At 69.9% G+C, this 14608-nt stretch overlaps 1 protein-coding gene across 13 annotated transcripts in view; it reads left to right on the forward strand.

Annotated features, from left to right (window-relative positions):
* Positions 1–13738, forward strand: part of NADSYN1 (NAD synthetase 1) — a 33110-nt gene extending 19372 nt beyond the window's left edge. For 7 of the 13 annotated variants that reach the window (XM_089307231.1, XM_089307242.1, XM_089307244.1 and 4 more), the window contains 11 exons: positions 357–481; positions 808–856; positions 1242–1344; positions 3585–3753; positions 4489–4624; positions 6402–6508; positions 8063–8194; positions 8694–8766; positions 11421–11549; positions 12284–12393; positions 13333–13738. In XM_089307231.1, coding sequence (XP_089163357.1) covers positions 357–481; positions 808–856; positions 1242–1344; positions 3585–3753; positions 4489–4624; positions 6402–6508; positions 8063–8194; positions 8694–8766; positions 11421–11549; positions 12284–12393; positions 13333–13723 — 1524 coding nt within the window. In that variant the 3' untranslated portion in view covers positions 13724–13738. Of the gene's footprint in view, positions 1–356; positions 482–807; positions 857–1241; positions 1345–3584; positions 3754–4488; positions 4625–6401; positions 6509–8062; positions 8195–8648; positions 8767–11420; positions 11550–12283; positions 12461–13332 lie in introns of all 13 variants that reach the window. The other 6 variants (XM_070063747.1, XM_070063748.1, XM_070063741.1 and 3 more) reach the window with 2 other exon arrangements.
* Positions 13739–14608: the final 870 nt, after the last annotated feature.

Genomic DNA, 14608 nt, shown 5'->3' on the forward strand with positions numbered 1-14608 from the left:
TTCTGTCTCTGTGTCTGTGGACCATGCGTTCTGTCTCCATGTCTGTGTGGACCACGTGTCCGTGTCTCCATGTCTGTGTGGACCACGTGTTCTGTCTCCATGTCTGTGTGGACCACGCGTTCTGTCTCCATGTCTGTGGACCACACATTTCTCTCTCTGTCTGTGTGGACCCTGCCCAGGAGTGGAGCTGCTGGGCCTGCCAGGAGCTGCGTGTCAGCCTCGTGGGCTGTGCCGTCTCCCCTTGCGCGGGCAGCGAGCAGGGCTGTGGTGTCCGCCCGCCCACCCGCCGGCCTCCGGGGCTGCAGCCGTGCCCCCCACCCCCGGCCCGGGCTCACAGCGTCTGTCGTCCCTCACAGGCCAGCAGGGTGAGCCCCTACCCCCGGGTGAAGGTGGACTTTGCCCTCTCGCACGCCGACGACTTGCTGGAGCCAGTGTCCATGCCCGTGGAGTGGGCCTACCACAGCCCTGAGGAGGAGATAAGGTGGGCGGCCCGAGGCCCACGTGGCCGTGTCCCTGTGCCCAGTGGCTGCGGTGGGGCTCCGCGGGGAGTGTGGCCGTGGGCCTTCGCAGGGTGAAGGGGTGGACGGAGGAGCCAGAGCTCCTGGGCCCGACTTCCAGCCACGCGGCTGTTCCGCGCGGGGCCCATGGGCACCGGGCCGGAGCCGCTACCCTGGCTGGGGCAGAATTAGGATCCTGCAGCGCTGGTTAAGGCAGGCGGGAGGCCGCCCCCTGCAGGCCCGGGCAGCGCTCACTCAGCGCCGTGGGCCGGGAGGCGCCCCTCCCCACCCCCCTCTGCTTGCTCTGCAGCCTCGGGCCGGCCTGCTGGCTCTGGGATTTCTTAAGACGCAGCCAACAGGTGAGGAGCCGGGCTCTTGGGGTGGGGGGGCACCGAGGCTGCTGGGTGCGTCTCGTCCTCATCCTCGGGCGGGCTTGCGTTTATTGTGCTTTGTCTTAATGCAAACGACCGGAAGCATTTCACCTCTGGCCTCGGTGGGCCACTCGGAGGCCCGGGGCCACGAAGGAGCTGGGCGCTGTCTGGGGGGGGGGGTCCCGGTGGGCTCAGCACCCGCCTCACCGCAGGATCTGCGTGTCTGCAGTCGCTGGTGGCGCGCGAGCCCTGGGCCCTCCATCCTGGGGGAGCCACTCTGGCCTGCGTGTGCTTCTGTGCGTGCGTGGCCGGGGTCTGGGCGCGTGGCTGCACCGAGGCCCCGCCCACACATGTGTCCGGTGACCGCTTGCAGGCGGGGTTCTTCCTGCCCCTGAGCGGGGGCGTGGACAGCGCCGCCACCGCCTGCCTGGTCTACTCCATGTGCCATCAGGTCTGCGAGGCCGTGAGGAGCGGAAGTAGGTGACGCCGTCGCTGGGCGGGGGGAGTCCCGGGCAGGGCAGGGGCGACGTCCAGGGGTGGGCCTCGTGGGGAGGGGGCTCTGTGGCCACACTCAGCATCACAGCCTCGCGTCCAGCTCAGCCACCCAAGTCCCTTCCTGGGGCTGGGAGCCCCGGTGGCTGCGTCCACCGCTGTCATCTGTCCGTGCTCAGGACGGCACGGGCCGGGGGCAGCTCCTCCGCCCGCATCTGTGGCCTGCACTTTGTAGGGTGCTCGCCGGGAGATCCCAGTGACAGGGCTGCTGGGCGAGAGTGTGGGGCTCAGGGTGGGGGTGCCCGGGTGAGAGTGTGGGGCTCAGGGTGAGGGTGCCCGGGTGAGAGTGTGGGGCTCAGGGTGAGGGCGCCCGGGTGAGAGCGTGGGGCTCAGGGTGAGGGCGCCCGGGTGAGAGCGTGGGGCTCAGGGTGAGGGTGCCCGGGTGAGAGTGTGGGGTTCAGGGTGAGGGAGCCTGGGCGAGAGTGTGGGGCTCAGGGTGAGGGTGCCCGGGTGAGAGTGTGGGGCTCAGGGTGAGGGCGCCCGGGTGAGAGTGTGGGGCTCAGGGTGAGGGTGCCCGGGTGAGAGTGTGGGGCTCAGGGTGAGGGCGCCCGGGTGAGAGTGTGGGGCTCAGGGTGAGGGCGCCCGGGTGAGAGTGTGGGGCTCAGGGTGAGGGTGCCCGGGTGAGAGTGTGGGGTTCAGGGTGAGGGTGCCCGGGTGAGAGCGTGGGGCTCAGGGTGAGGGTGCCCGGGTGAGAGTGTGGGGCTCAGGGTGAGGGTGCCCGGGTGAGAGCGTGGGGTTCAGGGTGAGGGTGCCCGGGTGAGAGTGTGGGGTTCAGGGTGAGGGTGCCCGGGTGAGAGCGTGGGGCTCAGGGTGAGGGTGCCCGGGTGAGAGTGTGGGGCTCAGGGTGAGGGCGCCTGGGTGAGTGTGGGGCTCAGGGTGAGGGTGCCCGGGTGAGAGTGTGGGGCTCAGGGTGAGGGTGCCCGGGTGAGAGTGTGGGGTTCAGGGTGAGGGTGCCCGGGTGAGAGTGTGGGGTTCAGGGGTGAGGGTGCCCGGGTGAGAGTGTGGGGCTCAGGGTGAGGGCGCCTGGGTGAGTGTGGGGCTCAGGGTGGGGGTGCCCGGGTGAGAGTGTGGGGCTCAGGGTGAGGGCGCCTGGGTGAGAGTGTGGGGTTCAGGGGTGAGGGTGCCCGGGTGAGAGTGTGGGGTTCAGGGTGAGGGTGCCCGGGTGAGAGTGTGGGGCTCAGGGTGGGGGTGCCCGGGTGAGAGTGTGGGGCTCAGGGTGAGGGCACCTGGGTGAGAGCGTGGGGCTCAGGGTGGGGGTGCCCGGGTGAGAGTGTGGGGTTCAGGGTGAGGGTGCCCGGGTGAGAGTGTGGGGTTCAGGGTGAGGGTGCCCGGGTGAGAGTGTGGGGTTCAGGGTGAGGGTGCCCGAGTGAGAGTGTGGGGCTCAGGGTGAGGGTGCCCGGGTGAGAGTGTGGGGCTCAGGGTGAGGGCGCCTGGGTGAGAGTGTGGGGTTCAGGGGTGAGGGCGCCTGGGCGAGGGCGTGGGGCTCAGGGTGAGGGTGCCTGGGTGAGAGTGTGGGGTTCAGGGTGAGGGCGGCTGGGTGAGTGTGGGGCTCAGGGTGAGGGTGCCCAGGTGAGAGTGTGGGGCTCAGGGTGAGGGTGCCCGGGTGAGAGTGTGGGGCTCAGGGTGAGGGAGTCTGGGTGAGAGTGTGGGGTTCAGGGGTGAGGGTGCCTGGGTGAGAGTGTGGGGTTCAGGGGTGAGGGTGCCCGGGTGAGAGTGTGGGGTTCAGGGTGAGGGTGCCCGGGTGAGAGTGTGGGGCTCAGGGTGAGGGTGCCTGGGTGAGAGTGTGGGGTTCAGGGGTGAGGGTGCCTGGGTGAGAGTGTGGGGTTCAGGGGTGAGGGTGCCTGGGTGAGAGTGTGGGGTTCAGGGTGAGGGTGCCTGGGTGAGAGTGTGGGGCTCAGGGTGAGGGTGCCTGGGTGACAGCGTGGGGCTCAGGGTGAGGGTGCCCGGGTGAGAGTGTGGGGCTCAGGGTGAGGGTGCCCGGGTGAGAGCGTGGGGCTCAGGGTGAGGGTGCCCGGGTGAGAGTGTGGGGCTCAGGGTGAGGGTGCCCGGGTGAGAGCGTGGGGCTCAGGGTGAGGGCGCCTGGGTGATAGCGTGGGTTGGGCCATGTGGCACCAGGAGACAGCGTGCGAGCTCTGCTGGCCCCCGCCTGTGTCTGGTGACTCAGATCAGCAGGTGCTGGCCGATGTCCGGGCCGTCGTGGACCAGAGCAGCTACACGCCCCAGGACCCCCGGGAGCTCTGTGGGCGCGTCCTGACCACCTGCTACATGGCCAGCGAGAACTCCTCCCAGGAGACGTGCAGCAGGGCCCGGGAGCTGGCCCAGCAGATCGGAAGGTAGAGTCGGCCCCAGGTGCCGGGCCCGGCCGGGCGCCCTGACCACGACTGTCTGGGACCACGCTGGCGTCTGAACGTGCGTCCTCCGTGGCCCCAGGCCCAAGGCTGTGGGCGAGCCCCGCCTTTCCCTCCTCCGGGCATCCCAGGCGTGGCGGGTGAGATGGCGGTGGGGGCTGCCGTTTCACTCACCCCTGCTGTGGTCACTTCCTCCGGCCTCCACCTTGCCAGGGCGGGACTTGGCATTCTATTCAGAACATTCCATTCTGCCTCTGGGCGGGAGGGGAATGGGGGAGAAGCTCCTGGGGGCAACCCTTAAAGGAAGCCAGTGCAGGGGCCACGGGGTGGGGGGGCAGCCTGGCTCCCGGGAGCCGGAAGGGACAGCGGCCGGCCGGTGTGCAGCACCGCAGAGCAGGTGTGGGCGTCCAGCGGTGTGGTCTGTCACGTTTCGTGGCATCAGACACAGTGGACAGGGCCAGGCAGCCTGGGAAACCCTGCCGTGTGGTCCCCCGTGGGAGCGCTGTGCGAGGGCCGGGGCAGGCGCTGCAGGACCCGTCCAGTGGAACGGCCGCGTGCCGGGGACCCAAGGCAGAGGGCGGGGGGGGGCGGGGGGGCGGCCACGGTTACGCGGTGTCAGGAACACAGCAGCTCCCACCGTGAGGTTTGCATCATGTGCTCCGCCACATGTGTGCGCGCACACGTATGCACACAGCCCCCTCCTTCCCTGTCCCCCCGCAGCCACCACATCGGTCTCAACATCGACCCCGCCGTGAAGGCCGTGGTGGGCGTCTTCAGCCTGGTGACCGGGAAGAGGCCCCGGTTTGCAGCTCACGGAGGATGCAGCCGGGAGAACCTGGCCTTGCAGAACGTGCAGGTGCCCTCGAGGGCCTGTCCCGGGGGGCGGGGCGAGCAGCCCTGGGCACGGCTGTGCAGGTGCCCCCGTGGGCCTGTCCCGGGGGGCGGGGCGAGCAGCCCTGGGCACGGCTGTGCAGGTGCCCCCGCGGGCCTGTCCCCTGGGGGAGGGGCGAGCAGCCCTGGGCACGGCTGTGCAGGTGCCCCCGTGGGCCTGGTTCCTGGGGGGGAGGGGCGAGCAGCCCTGGGCACGGCTGTGCAGGTGCCCCCGCGGGCCTGTCCCCGGGGGGAGGGGCGAGCAGCCCTGGGCACGGCTGTGCAGGTGCCCCCGTGGGCCTGTCCCGGGGGGAGGGGCGAGCAGCCCTGGGCACGGCTGTGCAGGTGCCCCCGTGGGCCTGTCCCGGGGGGAGGGGCGAGCAGCCCTGGGCACGGCTGTGCAGGTGCCCCCGTGGGCCTGTCCCCGGGGGGAGGGGCGAGCAGCCCTGGGCACGGCTGTGCAGGTGCCCCCGTGGGCCTGTCCCCTGGGGGAGGGGCGAGCAGCCCTGGGCACGGCTGTGCAGGTGCCCCCGTGGGCCTGTCCCCGGGGGGAGGGGCGAGCAGCCCTGGGCACGGCTGTGCAGGTGCCCCCGTGGGCCTGTCCCCTGGGGGAGGGGCGAGCAGCCCTGGGCACGGCTGTGCAGGTGCCCCCGTGGGCCTGTCCCCGGGGGGAGGGGCGAGCAGCCCTGGGCACGGCTGTGCAGGTGCCCCCGCGGGCCTGTCCCCGGGGGGAGGGGCGAGCAGCCCTGGGCACGGCTGTGCAGGTGCCCCCGTGGGCCTGTCCCCGGGGGGAGGGGCGAGCAGCCCTGGGCACGGCTGTGCAGGTGCCCCCGCGGGCCTGTCCCGGGGGGAGGGGCGAGCAGCCCTGGGCACGGCTGTGCAGGTGCCCCCGTGGGCCTTTCCCTGGGGGGAGGGGCGAGCAGCCCTGGGCACGGCTGTGCAGGTGCCCCCGCGGGCCTGTCCCCGGGGGGAGGGGCGAGCAGCCCTGGGCACGGCTGTGCAGGTGCCCCCCTGGGCCTGTCCCTGGGGGGAGGGGCGAGCAGCCCTGGGCACGGCTGTGCAGGTGCCCCCGCGGGCCTGTCCCGGGGGGAGGGGCGAGCAGCCCTGGGCACGGCTGGTGCTGGGGTCTGCAGTGTGTGTGCCTCCCGGGGGCTTGGTCCTGCAGCCTCGTGTGCAAGGCTGAGTAAGTGTGTAACAGTGGGAGTGTGAATGCGAGCGTGGCAGTCGCTAGAGGTGTGTCTGAGGGTGAGCGTGTGGGTGAGTTTATAAACACGTATGGAGTGAGTATGTGAACACGTGTGTACATCTGTGTGTAAGTGTGAGCGTGGGTGTGCACGAACCCACGCATGTTGTGAGCGTCTGTGTGACGGCTGTGCGTGGCGAGTGCCTGTGTGAGTGAGCGTGTGTGAGAATGCGTGTGTGGGTGGGTGTGGGCGTGTGTGTGCACGCGTGTGAGCCTGGTGTGCGTGCTCCTGCCCCTGGCTGTCGGCAGAGGGAGAGGGAGGTCCTCACCTTCTCTGTGCCCTGCCGACAGCAGAGGGTGTGGAGCCAGTGCCCGGCTGCCTCGGCTCAGCCCTGCCCGCTGCACCCCTGCATCCTCTCTGGAGACCGGGCCCCCCTGTGCTCACGTGAGGACCACGGAGGGGCCACCAGAGAGCCCCCGCTTCACTGCCAGGGCTGCTGCGGAGCCCCCGCCTCCAGAGCTGTGGTGGGCGGGGAGCAGGGCGGCCCCGCCCCCGAGTGACCCTCCTCTCGCTGTGAAGGCCCGCCTCCGCATGGTCCTCGCCTACCTGTTCGCCCAGCTGAGCCTCTGGTCTCGGGGCGCCCGTGGGGGGCTGCTGGTGCTCGGCTCCGCCAACGTGGACGAGAGGTGCGTACGGCCGGGCAGTGTCCCGTGTCCCCGACCCCTGACTCTCCCTGGCCGCAGCCGCTGCTGCAGGCTCACCGGGCCCCGGCCCCGCCAGCCCTGTCCTCGCTGTCCGCCCTGGGGTTCTTCCCTCACGCTCCGGCTCCAGCCCAGCCCCGCCGCCCCTGCCACCCCGGGTCCCTCTCCTCCTCCTCCCCGGCTGTGCCGCTGCGGCTCAGGTACCAGGTTTTCACCTCCAAACCAGGGAGGTGTTTCTGTGGGGGGCGCTGCACCTGTTCCCCACCACGTCCTGGGCCCCCGGCCACCATGGGGGGAGTCCTGCAGGGAAGGGAAGGGACGGGGCCCCCACCAACCCAGTGCTCACCTGGGGCAGGTGTGGGCGTGTCCTCAGGAGCAGGTGTGGGCGTGTCCTCCTGGGGCAGGTGTGGGGCGTGTCTATCTGGGGCAGGTGTGGGGTGTGTCCTGGAGCAGGTGAGGGGAGTGTCCACTTAGAGCAGGTGCGGGGCGTGTCCATCTGGGGCGGGTGTGGGGCGTGTCCACCTGGGGCAGGTGTGGGCGTGTCCTCAGGAGCAGGTGTGGGCGTGTCCTCCTGGGGCAGGTGTGGGGCGTGTCTATCTGGGGCAGGTGTGGGGTGTGTCCTGGAGCAGGTGAGGGGAGTGTCCACTTAGAGCAGGTGCGGGGCGTGTCCACCTGGGGCAGGTGTGGGCGTGTCCTCAGGAGCAGGTGTGGGCGTGTCCTCCTGGGGCAGGTATAGGCGTGTCCACAGGGGCAGGTGTGGGGCGTGTCCACAGGGGCAGGTGTGGGCGTGTCCTGGGGCAGGTGTGGGCGTGTCCTCAGGGGTAGGTGTGGGTATGTCCTGGAGCAGGTGTGGGTGTGTCCTGGGGCAGGTGTGGGGCGTGTCCACAGAGGCATGTGTGGGCGTGTCCTGGGGCAGGTGTGGGCGTGTCCACAGAGGCAGGTGTGGGCGTGTTCTGTGGCAGGTGTGGGCGTGTCCTGGGCAGGTGTGGGCGTGTCCTGGGGCAGGTGCAGGTGTCCCCCGGGCCCGTGGTATCAGCTGACCAGGCGAGGGCACGGAAGCTCCCGGGTGAGGACGGTTCTGCGTGGCCCAGGCAGACGCCTCCTAGGAGGAGGCACCGAGACCTGATGGAGGGGCTGTAGGGTGGGGCCCCGGGGAGGAGGGCTGAGAGCAGGGGAGATGGCAGGCACCGTCCAGGCTGCGGAAGTGACCGGCGAGGCGGGCGAGGGACGGGGCTGAGCTGGCGCTGCGCTGGGCTGAGTTCGCGCCAGCGCCTGATGCGGGGCTGCTGCGGCTGGCTCCCCCCGGCCTCATCCCCACCCTGAGCCGCCTCGTCCGCTTCCCCTCCCCTGCTCCTGTGCCTCCTGGGACCACCAGGGCGGCAGCCTGACCAGGCCCCCTGCAGGGCCCTCCCTGGCGCTGGCCTCCCACCAGGCCGCCCGGGCCGGGTATGCCGGCTCCTGACCCATCTGCCCCGCCCCTCCCCGACGGCTGCAGCGGCACCAGGCTCCCGGGCGTGACCGCGTGCCCCGTCTCCACAGCCTGCTCGGCTACCTGACCAAGTACGACTGCTCCAGCGCAGACATCAACCCCATTGGGGGCATCAGCAAGACGGACCTGAGCGCCTTCGTCCGCTTCTGCATCGAGCGCTTCCAGCTGCCGGCCCTGCAGGGGTGAGCCCGGGCCGCGCTGCCCCGCGTGCTGGCCCGCTCTTCCCCGGTGCCCCAGGGGCCGCGGCTATGAGCCACCTCCTGCCCGCACCGCCCTTTGCCCGCCACCCTGCAGCAGGCGGTGGGTGAGGGAGCCTGGACCTCCCCAGGCCTTTGCCCACGCCGCCCCTTTCTTGTCTGTCCCCGCTGGGCCTGTGCCCCTGGGGGACGTGGCCCACTGGAGACACGTGTAGTTGTCACAGCAGGCTTGCCTCCGTGGCCAGTGGGGAGGAGCTGGGGTGTCCACAGGTGTCCTGCAACGCAGGGTACAGCCCACGCAGGCCATGAAGCCCCCCTGCCAAGGGCGTGCCCCCTCCCACCAACGGAGGCCCCCCAGTCCCCACCTCGGCCTGGACAGCCGCCGCAGGGCTGGACGGCGGCTGGCTTTCGGGGGCGACCGTCGGGGTTTTTTCCCCAGCGGGTGAGCGCGCCCCGGTGACTGACCTCCGTGTCGCGGCCGCAGGATCCTGTCGGCACCGGCCACCGCAGAGCTGGAGCCCTTGGCCGACAACGGACAGGTGTCGCAGACGGATGAGGTAATGGCGGGTTCCCTCCCCCGCCTCCTGCTCCCCCCGGGGGCTCAGGCTTCTGCTCCCCGCTCTCTGCCTGCTGGGACGGCGCGGGCCCCTCTGGTTCCGAGTTTCCCGCGGGCGGTGAGATGGGCGGTCAGCCCGGCCCGGGTTCTGACGGGGACAGCGCCGCGCCTGTGCTCCTGCCCGGGTCACTGCCACCCCCGCGCTCAGGCCCGAGCGGTGACGTGGGGCGGCGGCTAGTGCGGCTCTCAGCTCACTCCTCAGCGGCGCGTTCTGGCTTTCGGAGGACGGCTTATTTATTTAATAAGGCTTATTTATTTATTTGAAAGAGTTACACAGAGAAAGAAAGGCAGAGAGAGACGGGGGCGGGGGAGGGGAGTCTTCCATCCACTGGTTCACTCCCCAAATGGCTGAAGTAGTCAGAGTTCTGCCGATCTGAAGCCGGGAGCTGGAGCTTCCTCCAGGTCTCCCACGCGGGTGCAGGGGCCCAAGCACTTGGTCATCCTCCACTGCCCTCCCAGGCCACAGCAGGGAGCTGGGTCAGAAGAGGAGAACCCGGGACTAGAACCGGCGCCCATGTGGGATCCTGGCACTGCAGGCCAGGGCTTTACCCGCTGTGTCAGCATGCCGGCCCCATGACTTGTTTTAGAATGTTCTTCCTGATTCTGTTATAAACGGAACGGTTTTCTTAGCTTTGCTCGGGGCCGTCTGTCGCTGGTGTGGGTGAGCGATCGCTTTCTGCTTGTCGATCTCGGAAAAGGAACGCGCCAGCTCGTTGTTGGTGCCGGCAGCCTCTCGGCTCCATGACGCCGAGCTGTGCGCGGGTGCAGCCGTCACTCCCCCTCCCAGCCCAGGGCCTGGGGGACGCCTCGCGGGTGCCGCGCAGGCGCAGTGAACGCGGGCATCCTGGTCTCGTTCTGATCATGGGGGGGGGGCTCCATGGCTCACCACCGTGTACGTGCCCTGCATCTGCTGGGGGGAGTGTGGTGTAGACGCCCTCTCTGCACCTGCTGGGGTGGTGTAGACGCCTGCCCTGCACCTGCTGGGGGGAGTGTGGTGTAGACGCCCTCTCTGTACCTGCTGGGGTGGTGTAGACGCCTGCCCTGCACCTGCTGGGAGGAGTGTGGTGTAGATGCCCTCTCTGCACCTGCTAGGGTGGTGTAGACACCTGCCCTACACCTGCTGGGCGTAGTACAGTGTAGACATCCTCTCTGCACCTGCTGGGGTGGTGTAGACGCCTGCCCTGCACCTGCTGGGCGTAGTACAGTGTAGATGCCTGCTCCGCACCTGCTAGGGTGGTGTAGACGCCTGCTCTGCACCTGCTGGGGTGGTATAGACACCTGCTCTGCACCTGCTGGGTGTAGTACAGTGTAGACGCCTGCTCTGCACCTGCTGGGCGTAGTACAGTGTAGATGCCTGCTCCGCACCTGCTAGGGTGGTGTAGACGCCTGCCCTGCACCTGCTGGGTGTAGTACAGTGTAGATGCCCACTCTGCACTTGCTGGGGTGGTGTAGACGCCTACTCTGCACCTGCTGGGGTGGTGTAGACACCTGCTCTGCACCTACTGGCTGGTGCCCAGTGCAGACGTCCCTGAGGTCCTGTCTGTTGCCTGTTCCCCGTGGACGTGTGGCCTAGTGGCTCCGTCCATCGTTGGAGAAGGGGTAGCCCAGGAATTCAGCCAGAACTGGCCAGGCGCTGGAGGCCCCGTGGCAAACACAGTGGACGGGGCCACGACTGCTAAAACGCGGACGAGGGGGAGGGGACCACGGCGGCCTCGGGGCCGTGCGTGCAGCAGTCAGCCAGAGGCAGGAGGGCGGCGGCGGCGGCAGCGTGCCTGAGCCGGGGGTCGGGACAGGGCCCCCGAGGCGGGCACTCAGAGCTTTGGCTACAACTGAGTGAGTGGAGGGCGGGACCGTGTGTGGGCAGAGGGCTGGGCAGGCCCCGTTGGAGGTGGCCTCCGCCGCCCAGCCCCTGTCTCTCCGGCGTGGAAGGAACGGAGAGGGAACCGGGGCGGGTATGAGCCACGGAAGAGGGGCCCAGCCTGAGGGCCTGCGCGTGCTGCTGGAGGTTCTGAGCCGGGCCTGGGGCGTTCTTGGCCTTGGCACCGTGAGACCACAGCGTCCCGTGGCCTCTCACGTGGCCCAGAGGCCTGAGAGCCACTGCCCCTTCTCTGGGCCTTCCGTGCCTTGGGGACGGGGCTCAGGAGGGCAGGGGACAGCTCCTCCTGTGCTGGGTGCGTCTCACCTACAGGAATCTGTTCTCTCACGGCTCTGGGCCCAGACGTCCACAGTCAAGGTGCTGGCCGGGCCGGGGTCCCCGAGCAGCTCCTGCCTCTCCCGCCCCGGGCTCAGCTGTCCACCTCTGCCTTCTCCGGCTGTCCCTCCTCTTGTCCCCCGCCCCTGGACTCACAGCCCCCGGCCTCCACCCAGGGCCAGGGCACCTCGGGTCATGAACTTTAACCCCACCCACAAAGCCTCTGCTCTCAAACAAGGCCACGTCCACAGGGACCCAGCCTATCACCCCTGCAGGCCCGCACGCCTCTGGTCTGGCCCTGGGCCCGACCCCTGCCAGTGCCACACCCGCTGTGGGCTGGCCGGGGCCAGGCGCCCCGAGGTCCTTCAGCTGCCTGTCACTCGTGGCTGGCGTGTTCCCCACAGGAGGACATGGGCATGACGTACGCAGAGCTCTCTGTGTACGGGCGGCTCCGGAAGATCTCCAAGATGGGGCCCTACAGCATGTTCTGCCGGCTGCTGCAGCTGTGGCGTGGCACCTGGACCCCCAGACAGGTGAGCCGCGGCACAGCCCCGGGGCAGCGCTCGGGGAAGCCACCTGTGCGTGGCCCACGGGACTCGGCCAAGCGAGGGAAGGCGGCGTGAGCCGGGTGGCACGATGCTTCCCGTGGGCTTGCCGTTCCCCCGTGGCTTCCTCGTGCTCCCAGCCACCCCAGGGCAACAGGGTGGGAACAGGCCCCTGTTGGAGCGAGGACGGCTCTGCTTTCCCGCCAGCTGAGACCACGGCGAGGGCAGGGCCGGGGCGCGGGGGCCCCTCAGAGCCGCCGGGGAGCCTCGTGGAGTCCTGCAGTCTCAGGTCCCAGCTGCCGGCCTGGACCCTGGCATTTCCCCTGCTGCCTATGGGTGGGGTCACAGGCAGGGGGTGACCCGCTGGCCACTAGAGGGCCTGTGTCCCAGAGCAGGTGCCCAGCCTCGGGCCTGTCCGTTCTCAGGCTTGTCCATCCCTGGGCTTGTCCATCCTCAGGCCTGTGTATCCCTGGGCCTGTCCACCCCCGGGCCTGTCCACCCAGGGCCTGTTCACCCCCGGGCCTGTCCACCCCTTGGCCTGTCCACCCCGGGCCTGTCCACCCCGGGCCTGTCCACCCCCGGGCCTGTCCACCCCTGGGCCTGTGCATCCCTGGGCCTGTCTGCCCCTGGGCCTGTCCACCCCTTGGCCTGTCCCCCCGGGCCTGTCCGCCCGGGCCTGTCCGGCCTCCCTAATGAGAGTGGCGTCCTGTGCATGCCCGCAGGTGGCTGAGAAGGTGAAGCGGTTTTTCTCCAAGTACTCCGCGAACAGGCACAAGATGACCACGCTGACGCCCGCCTACCACGCCGAGAGCTACAGCCCGGACGACAACAGGTTCGACCTGCGGCCGTTCCTGTACAACACCCGCTGGCCCTGGCAGTTCCGGTGCATAGACCGCCAGGTGCGTCCCGCCCGGGGCCTCGCCCGGCCTCCGGTGCCTCGGGGTGCTGGTGGTGGTGCCGGGTCCTCGGCAGGTTCCCACGGGTGCCGCGGTGAGCTCTGCCGTGGCTCCGGCAGGCGGGTCCATGTGTCCGTCACCTTTAAGTCCACGCTCCCTGCGATCTTCCGCCTCTTGGAGGCGCAGCCCCCGCCCCAGCCTGGGGGCCGCGGCTGCTCTCGCCCCGTGGTCCCCGTGTTCCACGTGGCCGGTCCTGCGGGGTTTCCTCCTCTGTCCTTTGCCACGGCGTCTGCCCCCTGTGCCCGCAGGCCGCGTTTGCTTTAGCCCCTCTCCTGCCCTCGACCCCCAGCTGCCCACAGCGTGACCTGGGGTCTTTGCTTGGGGTATAAGCCCCGCGTTGGGATCGCCGCCGTGCTGGCCTAGGGCCTTGCATGGCCGGCCGCGATGGCCGCATGTTGTGGCCCCGGCATCACTCGGTCTCTCCCCCCACCCGTGGGGGACGGAAGACACGGGGCTCACCAGGCTGGCCCACGGCCACCCGCGTTCCCGCAGCAAGACCAGCACAGGAAAAGCGACAGGGGCCAAGCTGGAGGTGACCATGTGGGGGCGCAGGTGCACATGGGGGAGCTGGCAGGGTCTCCCTGGGGACAGATCAGCCACCTGGAGGTGCCTTTGGGAGTCACAGCTGGACGGGGTGCAGCTGTGTCCAGGGGCTGGTGTCGCTGGAGCCCCCCAGGCAGAAGCCGCGAGTGCGCAGTGACCCCAGGCAGGGCCGTGCCATCCCCTGCCCACGCTGTGTCCCGCCCCGATCAGAGCCTTGGCTGGCGTGTGTCCTCTCTGGGCCCTGGACGGCTCCTCACCGCTTCTCTCTGCAGGTCCTGCGGCTGGAGGGCGCACCGCAGCCGGCCCTGGACGCTCCCGACTGACGGCGCGGGATCCTGCCAGCTCTGCTGCACCGTCCACGCCTCCAGCCGCTTCAACGTGTGGGGCGAGGGCAAGGGCAGGGCTGGGGTCTGTTCACGCCAGGGCCTGGCTCAGGCGTCAATAAAGCCATCGCTCCTGAGCCCTGCCCGGCTCCCGCTCTGCTCTGATGGGCGCCTGATGGGCGCAGGCGCGGTCGCCGCAGAGTCTGGGGCAGCCGCCTTCCCCTGGGCGGGGCCTCGGAGCCCCGCCTCCCACCCTCTCCGGGCTCCCCTTAGTTCCAGGGCCGCTCTCGTGGGCCGAGCCCCCGGGGTCTCAGCCTCCCACCTCTGGCTCGGTGAGTGACCTCCCCGGCCTGCTGGGCGCATGGTGGCTCACATGGAAGTCACTGAGCCCCAGCGCCGGGGACAGCAGATGAAGAACGTCCGTGGCCTCCCCGACCCCAGGCCCTCCGAGCCCGCCTCGGCCTGCTCCCCTGACCCCAGGCCCTCCAAGCCCACCCCCGCCCGCTCCCCTGACCCCGGGCCCTCCGAGCCCACCCCCGCCCGCTCCCCTGACCCCGGGCCCTCCGAGCCCACCCCCGCCCGCTCCCTGACCCCAGGCCCTCCGAGCCCACCCCTGCCCGCTCCCTGACCTCTGCTGCCCCACCCTTGGCCCACGGGCTGCTGGGACCATGCAGTAGGGTGGGCATTTTTTGTTTGTTTTAAATTATTTATTTGAAAGAGCTACAGAGAGTGATAGTGAGAGCCAGTGTTTTCTGCTGGTCCACTCCTCAGATGGCCGCAACGGCTGGGGCTGGGCCAGGCCGGAGCCAGGGGCCTCTTCCGGGTCTCCCCCGGGGCTGCAGGGGCCCAGGCACCTCGGCCATCTCTGCTTCCCCAGGTGCATGAGCAGGGAGCTGGAAGGGACGTGGAGCAGCCGGGACAGGAACGGGCGCCCATGTGGGACGCCGGCGCCGCAGCCGGAGCTCTGCCCGCTGCCCCGCAGCGCCGGCCCCACAGCCGCAGGCCGCAGCACCGTGGGTTCTGGGGGAATCGGGCTCTGAGAGGGAGGGGGCCGTACTTGCTGGACGATCCCGGGTTGTGGTTTATGGGTTAGAGGGAAAACCACCCACAGCCTCGGCGGGAGACACAGAGGGGGCGTTGGGGGCCGGCAGGTTAAGCCACCACTGCGACACGTGTGTCCTGTAGCAGAGCGCCATCTGACGGACGTGGGGACCCCCGTCTGGCC

The sequence above is a fragment of the Oryctolagus cuniculus genome, chromosome 1, assembly GCF_051225735.1.
Source record: "Oryctolagus cuniculus isolate XC-2025 breed Fujian yellow rabbit chromosome 1, ASM5122573v1, whole genome shotgun sequence".
Lineage (NCBI taxonomy): Eukaryota > Metazoa > Chordata > Mammalia > Lagomorpha > Leporidae > Oryctolagus > Oryctolagus cuniculus.